Genomic DNA, 12,742 nt, shown 5'->3' on the forward strand with positions numbered 1-12,742 from the left:
CAAAGTTTGTTTTTTGGATCCCCCCCCCCCATGGATACATAGGGCTGACTGTATGTAACTAGCCAGCCAAGAGAGAGAAAATGAAAAGTTTAAAAATGATGAGCTCTTCTCCTGGGCTTTTTTTCTTTCATATTGTACATATGGGAAAAGACTGAAGGTAATAAAATAGTGGTGTCTCTGGAATCTATTGCTAGGAACAGCAATTTAAACTGCTAATCCCATTGAATAATTTGCTGAATGGTACATCAATGCTTCTGAAAATCCCATGGATTTGGTGGGTTTACTCAAATTGGCAGTAGCAGTTGGATTTAGGCCAAGTACTTTCTGTTGATTCAGTAACTGATTCTGGTTTTGGGGTTTAAAGCAATGTACAATGAAGCGGTGGTTTCCTTCTCCCCTGGTCCACTTTGTAAATGACTAATTACTAAAAGAGAGAGTAGACGGCCATCCCTTCTCTTGCATGGGACCTCAAATGTGGGATATTAGGACTTCAGTAAATTTCCTATTTCAGATGATCCAATTTTTTTTTTCTGTATCACAAAGCAGGAGATCATCTAAGGTGCTCATGTCAAACATTACAGGAGGTAGGGAGGCTCTTGGGTCCATACTTCTTCAAGAAAGGGCTGACCCACACAAAAATTGTATGACTGGGATCTATGGGTTCTATTGCTTATCAGCCACAAGCTACTGGCCCCTGGTAATATACACCACGATAAAGCAGGAGGGGCTGAGGCAAATTAACACTCTTATGATGCCCAACATAGGCCACACCTGCACAACTGGGCACCCCAGAAGTGGCATAATGTCATTTCCAGTTACAATTTTGGGCAAATTTGCCTGTTTTTTTCAACATTGGGAGGCTGGGGTTTTTGGAGGGGTAGGCAAGTTAAACTGTTACCTTTTGGGGGTGCATTTGGGGCCATTTGCCAGCAAAATTTGCTTGAAAAAATTAATTAGAGGGGCTTATGGTGGATTTGGGTATTTTCTGCACAGCTTCAGAGCATGTACAGAGTCCAAAGCCCATACGTTTCATTATCTCTTTGATAACGGCAAGCAGTAGTGAACGGTTCTTGCCACCAATGGCTTTGTGTGACCCATATCAAAGATACCTGACGGTGGCATCAAAGATATGGAGGCAGGTTGTATCACTGGAATGCCACTTGTCTTCCAGAAATGGAATATTCCTCTTCTAATTACTGAAAATTACTATCTTCCAGAGAAACCATTACACCAAATTCACTTCATAAAAGAGCAAATAAATAAATAAATATACATAGGCAAACAACCCACAACTTATATAAAGGAAGGAGACTATCAAATGACTACCACCAGGCGCAGCTGATGGGTCATCATGGAGAGGATGTTTCTGACCAGCACTCTGGAGCGTTGCTGCTTGTGTTGGGAGAAGGGACCTCAGAGTCTTCAATGAGAGTCAATTCTTCCATGCTTTCCAAACTTGGACTCTGTTGGAACAGCCCAAGTATCCTTCCTCGCGGAGCCATCCCTGTCTGCTGCAGGCCTTGCTCTCCAAGCACCTTCACAAGGAAATTGATGTACCTCATGGCCAAACGAAGGGTCTCATTTTTGCTGAGCTTTTTGTCTGGAGGGTGGGTGGGAATAAGCTTTCTAAGCTTAGCAAATGCGCTGTTGACATTTTGCTGTCTCCACCTCTCCCTACTGTTGGTGAAGATCTTCCTGGTCATTCTTAAGACAGGCAGAACTACAGAAGGGCAAAGAGAAAGAGGAGAAGGGAGAGAGAAAATTAGAAAGAACCCAAATGAAAGGATTAATTGAATTGTAGCAACAGAGTAAACATTCTCACTCTATCCCCACCCCAGATAATTTTTGCTTATAGTCCTGAACACTGGTGCTTTTGAAGAAAACAAATCAACAACATACTTATTTTAGAAACATGGCTTCTAAAAAGAGATTCCACATCTGGTACAAAATATTAAGTCAGCACACATTTCTTCACACATGCACACAAAGACGTTAGACACTTAGCAAGTGGTGCCTGCCACTGCAACCATCCCTTAAAAACAATTCAAGTACACAAATTTCAAGAGCCAATGTGATGTAGTGGTTTAAGCATTGCACTATGGTTCAGGAGACCAGAGTTCGACTCCCTGTTCAGCCATGGAAACCTACTGGGTGATCTTGGGCTGATCAAACACACTCAGTCTCAGAAAATCCCATGATAGGGTCTCCATACATCAGAAATGATTTGAAGACACACAACAACAAACACTATAGGATGCGGTGGCTCAAGTGATTAAGACACTGACTCCGTTGACTGCAATATCGGCAAGTTGGCAGTTCGAGGCCCAAGTGTTGTGTGATGGGGTGAGCTCCCATCACTAGTCCCAGCTTCTGCCAACCTAGCAGTTTGAAAGCATGCAAATGAAAGTAGCAATAGCAATAGCATTTACATTTCTATACTGCTTAATACAGAACTCAGTAGTCTCTAAGCATGTAAGCCAATTGCCCCCAGCAAGCTGGCTACTCATTTTAGCGACCTATGGAAGGATGCAAGGCTGAGTCAGTCTAGAAGCCCTGAGATCAAACTCACAACCTTGTGGCTGCAATAGTGGCTACAGTACTGACATTTAACCACTGCACCATCAGGGCTCTTGAAGTGGTACATAGGTAAATAGATACCACTTCAGTGGGAAGGTAAACAGCATTCTGTGCATGTGCAGTCATGCTGGCCACATGACCCACAGGGTAATCTTTGCCAACAATCTTTGGACATGACTTGACAACCTTGTCAAAGGGGAATGTCTTTACTTTTAATAACAACAAATACAGATTTCATAGATGGGTTCTCAAATGGGTCCACTAGCCTCCCTATGTCCTTTTCAGCAGCTATTACAACAGCATATGATCTAACAAACACAGCATATAGTTAAACTATGGAAATCACTAATGAAGCAATAGTGTGGCTGCCATATTGGACAACATTAAAAGGTGTTTGGGTGCATTACAGTAATAATATTAAATGTATATTCAAATACATTCAAAGCTTTGTGTGCAAATTATTCTACTGGAACATTTGCAATAATATAAAGAGTATAGCATATACTTTCCTTATATTTAAGAAAAAAATACTACACCTGAAAGAACATTGTTAAGGTCACATAACTATAACTCCACCAATGGCACAACCTCTCCATGGTGGTGGGATTGCATGTTTCTGTGAGGCAAGAGGTTATACCAAGGGCAGCAGCACTACTAGTGGGATTTCCCATGTCAGACAGGCTTTTGCTGAGAGCCAGAGTAAATGTGCCAAACAGCTACTAGGCAGCAACAATAGTGAGAGGTGGCAGAGGATCTCTCAGAGATAATGGCAGTGGCACTATAACTAATGTATGTTAGTAATGCGCAGAAGGAGGTGCAATAAACCTCTTTTGAATATCTTTTATCACAAAAACCCTATGACAATACAATCGAGATAGTTCCAGAAGGTCAAACTCCCAGGCTGGATGGCACTTTGGCTAATGACGCAACTGGACTCAAATTGAAAGGAAGTTCAGCTGTTGATGTGCTCACAGGCAAAAGGAAAGTATGATGCTGCACAACACAGATCATAGGAACATGGAATGGGAGAAGCACAAATCTGGGGAAACTAGACATAGTAAGACAAGAAATGGAATATATAAAGTTTATAATATTTGGGGTGAGCAAGCTAAAGTGGTCAGAAATGGGACATTTTTAGATAATTACACTGTGTTTTATTCAGGAAATGAAAATATAAGGAGAAATGGGATGGCATTAATAGTAAGGAGAGATGTAGCAAAAGCAATCAAAGGCTATAATGCAAAGTCTGACTGAATAATATCAATAAGACTTCAAGAAAAATCCATCAATATAATCATATGCCAAGTTTATGCTCCAACTACAGAAGCAGAAGAAGAAGAAATGGAAATTAATCACACACCAAAACAGGACTTCTTGTTAGCCATAGGTGATTGCAATGTAAAGGTAGGACACACAGCAGAATCAAAGACTGTAGGACAATTTGGTCTATGGTCAAGAAACAAAACAGGGGAGTTGACTGACTGAATTTTGTGAGACCAACAGTTTGTTCACTGCAAACACATTCTTTGAAAAACTAAGGTGACTGTGTTTATGGACACAGTTTATGGACTACCTAATTGAAATCAGAAGATGGAGAAGCTCTGCCCTGTTGTGTAACCTGTGCTCAGGACAGACTATGGAGGAAAGGAATGGTTTCCAATTGGCAAGGGAGTCAAGCAAGGCTGCATTTTATCACCCTGTTTAACTTACATGCTGATTAGACTCAGAAGGAGGAGGCATGAAAAATGGAGGAGGAACACCAACAATTTAAGAGATGCAGGTGACACCATACTACTGCAGAAAATAGCAAGGACTTCTTCCTTGAAGAGTGTCAAGGAAGAATTCTTCCTTGAAGAATGTCAAGGAGAAAGTGCAAAGGCAGGTTTACAGCCGAACATCAACAAAACAAAAATAATGACCATAGGTTATTTACATAACTTTAAGGTAGGCAATAAAGACATTGAAGTACCTTGGCTCAATCATCAACCAGAATGGAGACAGCAGTCAAGAAATCAAAGTATTAAGACTTGGAAGAGCAGCTATGAATGAACTAGGTAAGATCCTGAAGTGTCAGGATAGATAATTGAATACTAAATTTAGGATTGTCCATGTCATTATATTTCCAATTTCTACTTATGGTTGTTAAAGCTGGACAGTGATGAAATCTTATAGGAATGAAATCAACTCATTTGAGATGTGGTGCTGGAACAGTGAAGAATTCTGTGGATACCATGGACGGCTAAAAAGACAAATAAAGTGGACCCTTATATACCAAAATCTGTGGATGCTCAAGTCCTATTAAATACAATGGCATAGTAAAATAGTGTCCCTTATATATAATGGCAAAATCAAGGTTTGCTTGTTGGAATTACAGCAGTGGATAAACACTCTGTGTGTGTGTGTGTGTGTGTGTGTGTGTGTGTGTGTGTGTGTGATGTGGAAAAATAAAGCACTGAGAAAATTTCCATCCCACATCTCTGACAACTCTTGATTTATCTTCAGTTGACTATTTGTTGACTTGCAATGGAACATATGAACCATCACTGAAAAGCATTGTGCCTCAGGTGACATGGTAGTTATAAGGTTCCTTTGGAGAAGTAGTAACTCTGAAATTTCTCCGGGGCTTCCCAAAAGAGAAATGAAAAGACTGGACTGGAGTGTGGCTTTGGCGTGGCTTCCAGACTCTTAGGACGCATGCATCATTTAAACAGCATACCTCCAAAGTGACCTGAAGCAGCTTTATTTTGGCCTGTCTGTATGGGGCCATAGACATACTCATGCAGAGCTTGGAAAAGTTTCTCTTTGGACTACAGTTCACAGAATCCCTCAGTCAGCATGGCCATTAACTTTTCCAAGCTCTGTATTTTTCTTAATTCAGTTTTGGACACTCCTTGTGTACCGTCTAAAGTAGGTATTAAAATAAAGGAGCAATTTATTTTGAAAAATAACATAAAATAACTCAGTTCTTGACTGCAAATAGAAATCAGTGCATCTCCATTTTGTTTACGTTTCATATGCACCCAATAGTAGTTGCTTACTTTCCAAGTTTTAGTTTAAACTTTAAAGGCCTAATCCAAGGTGGCAAACCTATTGTTGGAAATATGGTCTAACACCTTGGATAGCTCTTTTAAAATACAAGCCAAACCACAAAGCCAGTTCACTGACCCTTGATGTGAAAGCCACCTGCCACCATTTCAGTAAGCAGCTGATATGTTCCAATAGAGAAAAGGCCATTGGCTGCTCACTGCAGTATATGTGTGTATGCCTTCAAGTCGCCTGTCAATGTATGGCAACCCCATGAATTCCATAGAGTTTTCCTAGGGAAGGGATATTCAGAGGTGGTTTTGTCATTTCCTTCCCCTTAAACAGAGCCCATAGCACCTGGCATTCGTTGTCAGTCTCCCATCCAAGCACAAACCTGGACTGATTGTGGTCACTTCCAAAATCTGATAAGATCAGGTGCCTTTAGGATATTTAGGCAGTAAAGGTAAAGGTAGTCCCTTGAAATGAATGTCTAGTCGTAACCAACTATAGGAGGCAGTGCTCATCTCCATTTCTAAGCCAAAGAGCCAGCATTGTCCGAGGGCTGCTCTGGTGGTCATGTGGCCAGCATGACTAACACTCAGTTCTGTTATCTTCCCACTGAGAAGTGGTACCTATGTATCTATTTGCATTTGCATGCTTTCAAACTGCTAGGCTGGCAGAAGCTGGGACTAGTGACAGGAGCTCACCCCATCATGCAGCACCCGGGCCTCAAATTGCCAACCTTCTGATCTTCTGATCAGAACTGGCGTCTTAACCACTAAGCCACTGCAGTACAGCAGCACAATTTGTGAAAGGACAGCCAGAGCTGCTTTTCTTTCTTTTACTCTTTCTTTTTGTCAACAGAAGACTTGTAAGCAAATAACAGGCTTTGTGACTCCTGCTACTAGATGGCATGTTTAAAAATGTATCCTTCTGTCTCTTGACATTTGTACAAGCTCAGTAAACAGTGGTGCCCTCTCCGTCCTGGAAAGCCGTTTTTAAAGAGGTGCTGTCTCCCATTTCACAAGGTGGGGGGACAACATTCATACCAAAGCAACATACAGCTCCGTCCTCTGCATGTTTACCCCTGAGATACACTGTGCTTAGCTGGGTTTAAATGCATATAAGTACCATAGGGAGAGCCAGTGTGGTTTGAACATCAGATTATGAGTCTGGAGATCAAGGTTCAAGTCCCAACTTCGTCATGAGAGCCTCAGAGGATGGCAATGGCAAACCCCCTCTGAAGAAATGTCCCAAGAAAACCCCGTTATAGGGTCACCATAAATTAGAATGTTTTGGAGGCACACAACAACAACAACAATAACAAAGTGTCACAGGAATGCAGTGCTACACCATTTGCTTCCTCTTAACATGTCTTTCTATTACTTACAGTCAAAATGCTTTGCTATATTATATCATGTCCTGCTGCATAATTTTGCCTTCCAAACAGCTGAATCTCTAGAGTACATATATTCCACAACAGTGCAATAAATCTTGAATCACATCCCAGGTCCAAAATGATCCCACTCAGATTTTAGAATATTTACTTATACATAATGAAATATCTTGGAGTTGGGAATCCATCACTGAACATGAAATTTCTTTATGCTACATATACACCTTATACACATAGCCTGCAGGTAATTTCATACATAATATTTTGAATAATTTTGTTCATGAAACAAAGTTTGTATACACTGAACCATCAGAAAGCAAAGGTGTCACTATCTCATCCACCCGTGTAGACAATTTTGGATTTTGGAGTATTTTAGAGTTTGGCATTCCGGATAAAAGAAACTCAACCTATATCATAAAACTGGTCCAATATCGTCTTGCAAAGATGGAATACCTGTGCTGAAGGATTCTGACTGCAGACAATGCACTCTCAGCCAAGATGGCCTTTAGTACAAAGGAGGTAAAACCCAGAGAATAAATGCTCTCTTCTGCAAAAACTGAAAATCATTGATGTACAATAGTGTATGCACACATATTATCCATTGCCAAAATGCAAGCTTTATTTCATTCCAAAAACCTATAAAATCTGACTGAGGAAAGTAACATAAAGATGCCAATGTGTACGCAATGTGAAACAATGCCTCCATCTTACTACCTTCAGCTCTTAAAAATGACAACACAGAAAGAAGTACTGTATAGTCCTGGACAGCACCTCAAAAACCACATTACCCTCTTTAAAATATATCTCAAAATGCCAAAAAAATGGCATTCTACAAAAGCTACTGTACAAACCCTCCAAAAGCTACTGTACAACCATTTACCCAATGCAAGGAGAAGATGATTAAGGTTACGTCTTTTTCAAATGGCCAGAATATGTAAAATCTATTCAGCCTGTTTTTGAAAGGTAGTGGTCCTAACAGTTCCTCACACAAAGCTACATTTGTGCCAGGCATTTCACCGCAAATAATTGCTTTACAAGCAGCAGTATTATTCACAGGTTTACAAAGAAGTTCTGCATAGTCTGGTGGAAACAACGAGTTATGAAAAATACAATTCAAAGAGACTCAGAGGATATAAACGCAGCTCAAAAACATCATTTTTTGACAATTGTATTTAATGTGTATGAATGATATGCGATATGTGTGTGTGTTGTAAGCCACCTTGGGTCCCAACTTAGGAGAAAGGCAGGATAAAAATAAAATTAATAATAATAATAATAATAATAATAATAATAAGGCTAAATATTTCACAAAACTACAAATCCCAGAATTCCATAGCACTGAGGCATAGCAGTTAAAGCGGTGTCAAACTGGATTAAGTTTGCAGTGTATATGCAGCCTTGGTCACCCGTCACCAATCTTAAATCAATGCTCTCTAGAACAGGTCATATGCAGCATTTACATCTGATAGGCTGTGGATTTGTATGAGAGGTCTTCCACAACACAATTGGAGGGCATCAGGTTGGGAATAGCAGCTCCTAAATGAAGCCTGCCGCCCTTCCACATATTTCACTGGTGCCACTGGCCTTTCATATTCATACATTCAGACATAAATTTGAGAGGGGGTGATAAGACCCTATTTTCCAAAGGTTAATCATAAGCCTGAAGATATGATCATGGTCTTGCTCTAGTTTGCTGCCTGAAGTGGTGCCTAAACAAATTCCTCTATGTGTGTGTATGCATATGCAAAAACAAAAACAAAAACCCATACATCCATACACAGAGAGAGAGAAAGAAAGAGAGAGAGAGAGAGAGCTAGCACCTTTTAAAAAATGGTTTTCCATCCAGACACTTATTACCATAATACCAACTGAGATGAGGAGGTAACTGAGTCATGTATTTAGCTGGTTTTGACGGATGCATTTCAGTTTGTTCAAAATGAATTTGCCAACAAAGTTGCTTGGAGAGCAACTACTTGTCTGTTAGACGCATGTCCATCCTAGCTAATTAAAGCTGCTAGAAGACTGGCCAGTTGAGTGGTGGAAGTCGTAAATGCCTCTTTAAAAGAGGGATATATTCCAGTCTCTCTAAAAGAAGCAATTTTTGAGAGACCTTGAAAAACCTTCATTGGACCCTCTCTCCCTAAATATCTATCAGTCAGTCTCCCCTTTCTAAATAAGATCCGAGAGTGAGTAGTGGCAACGCAGCTCCAGGCTTTCTTGGATGAAATGGATTATCTGGATCCATTTCAATCTGGGTTCAGGCCTGGTTGTGGGATAGAAATAGCCATGGTTGCCTTGGTGGATGACCTACCCTGAGAGATGGACAGTGGTAGTGTGTCTCTATTGTCCTCTTGGATCTTTCAATGGCATTTGATACCATCAGCCATGGTATCTTTTTGGGTCATTTGGCTGATATGGGACTTGGAGGCATTGCTTTGCAGTAGGTCTGCTCTTTCTTGGCTGCACATTCCCAGAGGGTGGTGCAGCCAGGGAAATGTTGTTCAGCCTTTTGGTCATTAGCCTATGGATTCCACAGGGGTCATTATTGCTCCCTATGCTTTTCAACATCTACATGAAGCCAGTAGGAGAGATTAGGGTGTCATCAGTATGGTGATGATATCCAGCTCTAGCTCTCCATTACAACTGATGCCAAGGAGGCTGTGGTAGTACTGAATCATTATCTGGATACAGTAAAGGACTGAATGTGAGTAAATAGACAAGAGTCTTAATCCAAACAAGACAGAAGTGCTGCTGGACAGTAGAAAAACCAATTTGGGAATATTCAGCCTGTTCTGAATGGGGTTGCTCTCCCTCTCAAAGATCAGGTTCATAGTTTTGGGGATGCCCTTGAACCCAACACTGCTTCTGGAAATCCAGATTACTCGATCCACAGGGAGAGGCAGGAAATACAAATAAAATTTATTATTATTATTATTATTATTACCTGGGGCTGCCCTTGAAAAGTATTTGGAAGCTGCAGCTAATGCAAAATGCAGCAGCCAGTCTAGTGTCAGGTGTGTATTTTAGAGACCACATAACATTGATCTTGCAGGAACTGCACTGGCTTCTAGTTTGCTTCTGAGTTCAGTTTAGAGTATTGATGTTGACCTACAAAGCCCTAAATGACTTGGGGCCAAGATATCTGAAAAACTGCCTCCTTCCATATGAGCCTGCTAGAAATTTGAGATCTGCAGAGGAAATTTGGTCAAGTGTCCCAATAACTTGTGAAGTTAGGACGATGGGCACACGTTACAGGGCTTTCTCTGTAGCAGCGCCTCGACTGTGGAACTCCCTACCCAAAGAAGTAAGGTTGGCCCCATCTCTTTTAAGCTTCCGATGGGCAGCCAAAACAGTGCTGTCCTACATGGCATTCAACATTTGAAACTGCTGTTTTAACTGTTTCAAAACTAGATTCTAGGATTGCTTTTAGACTGGTTTTTTAAAGACTGTTTTAGAATGTGTTTTAAAATGTTTTTATCTTTTTATTCTTCTATTTATTTTATTCTTCTATTTATCTTCTATTAATTGGTTTTTATTTGTTCATCGCCTTGGGATAACTTGTGGGGTGGGAGGTGATACAGAAATATTTTAAATACATAGTAATAAAATAAAGGGCCATGTTCCTCTGCAGCACAGTTGGGTTGTAATTCAGCACTTCAGAATTCCAAGTATGGAGCTTATCAGATGAGGAAAGAAAAGAAAAATTCAGCCAAATAGTAGTGTCTTTCTATGTGCCTTACCACAAGACATGGTAATTCTTCAGTTCTCTTCCGATGGGAGACAGTTGTAAAAGTGAGTCTTTCTCTCTAGCTGGAAAAATCCTTTCAGCAAAGACCTCACTTTTATATCTGTCTCCCATGGGAAGAGAACTGAAGAATTATGACATTATGTGGTAAGGCGTGTAGAAAGGCGCTACTATCCAGCTGAACTTCTGCTTTCTTTCCTCGTGCAATAATCTCCTACTCACAAAATTACAGATCCCAGCATTCCAAATAACAGTCATGACAAGTCGAAGGCTTTCATGGCTGGCATCCATAGTTTTTTGTGGGTTTTTCGGGCTATGTGGCCATGTTCTAGAATAGTGTCTTCCTACGTTTTGCCAGCATCTGTGGCTGCCATCCTCTCTGCGAAACGTCAGGAAGAAACTATTCTAGAACATGGCCACATAGCCCGAAAACCCCACAAAAAACTGCTAAAACTGTGCAGAGTGAATATGCAGAATTTAATTGACTGGTGAGTAAAATAGGCACAGTTGAATCAAATAAAAATTACAAGAGTAGAAGAAAACCAGGTCCCTGCTTTTGTTGTACCCACAGAATACTGGAAGAGAAAAACTGACCCTTTCCTACTCTGTAGTGTTGCCAAGAAATATTTTCCTTCCCACCATCCTTCAGCCTCAAGAGTGAAGAATTGGTTGGCAGTTCTACCATCAAGTAATTGCAGACCCAGGACTTATTGGTCTTATATCTTACTCACTCCATGTTCCAGCTGATCATACTGTATTCCTGAGTAGTGATGCACATAACTATCTTTTCTTCTGCACATCACCCACTGCCATCCCATGTTTTGCAATGGATTCAATGTTTTATGTTCCTGATATGTTCAAACAAACAAGACCCCAAAACCTGCTTACCAATCCTGAATTTAAATAACAACAGCAACAGCAACAACAGAAATAAACACCTGATAGTAAAAAGGGTTTTATGCTAGTGTAACCAAAACCAAAATAACATAATTATTTATGCTACCTGTTGTTGTATGAGGAGATATCCAGTATAAGATCGCCAGGCTGGGCAATGAATGCCAAACACTACTTGGGTACAGCTCTGCCCTACAATCCGAATGGCCAGATTGCCTAGGGGACTGAGGTCTCTGAACTCTTTTTACGCTGCCATTGAACTGGCAACCTTCACCTAGCCAGACCTCCATGTAAGTATACTGGTAGAGCATGATGCTCCACTAGCTTCAAATAGCAGTAGAGTCCATATATTTTGAAAATTAAAATAACAGAAGGCACATCTGTAATCATGTCTGTGTCCAGCCAGTTACTTCCCCCTTAAAATGTGGAGGGTGTGTATGAGTTTGTTTGCTTTTGCATGGGATGGCAGTTAATACAAAATTAAAGATGTTGCAGTGCCAGCTTCAGTGGGCTTCCAGCATTTCCCATACCAGAGCTGGTGCTTGCATCAGTTTTGTGTAGTGCTTCCCCCATCACCCACCCACCATGGACTTTGGCTCCCGAAGACCTGCCCTATAACACTATCCAAACATATCTCATAGTAGTTGTGGCTCCTGACAATGATTAAGTGTGAGAGGGCAAATCGGAATAACCTCATCTGTGTCAGACTGAGGCCCTTGGAGAAAGAACACAACAATAAAAATAAAATGAAGGGAAACCAGCATGATGTAGTGGTTTGGAGGCCAATGTCCAAATCCCTTCTTGGCAATGGAAACCAACTGGATGACCTTGGACAAGTCACTCTCTCTCAGCCTCAGAGGAAGGCAAGAAAAAATTCTGCCAAGAAAACCCCATTATAGCTTTGCCTTATGGTCACCATAAGTCAGAAATAACTCGAAGGCATGCAGCAGCAACAATTTAATAGATTTCTTCACCAGAAGCAAGGGCCTACCAGTTATATATACCTGAGAGGGAGTTCACCAGGCAGGTCCAGCTCCATCAGGACTAGCCTGGAAGAAGGAAGAGCCCTCCCTCCAATCCATCTGCCTTGGTCCAGGCCTCAGAGG

The 12,742-nt window shown here is 40.9% G+C and overlaps 1 protein-coding gene across 1 annotated transcript in view; it reads right to left on the minus strand.

Annotated features, from left to right (window-relative positions):
* Nucleotides 1–528: 528 nt before the first annotated feature.
* Nucleotides 529–12,742, minus strand: part of TAL2 (TAL bHLH transcription factor 2) — a 16,928-nt gene continuing 4,714 nt past the window's right edge. Inside the window, exon 2 of the mRNA XM_042453316.1 lies at nt 529–1,720. Within this exon, the coding sequence (XP_042309250.1) occupies nt 1,350–1,703 (354 nt within the window). The 5' untranslated portion in view covers nt 1,704–1,720 and the 3' untranslated portion in view covers nt 529–1,349. The remainder of the gene's footprint in view (nt 1,721–12,742) is intronic.

This window comes from Sceloporus undulatus, chromosome 2 (assembly GCF_019175285.1).
Source record: "Sceloporus undulatus isolate JIND9_A2432 ecotype Alabama chromosome 2, SceUnd_v1.1, whole genome shotgun sequence".
NCBI lineage: Eukaryota > Metazoa > Chordata > Lepidosauria > Squamata > Phrynosomatidae > Sceloporus > Sceloporus undulatus.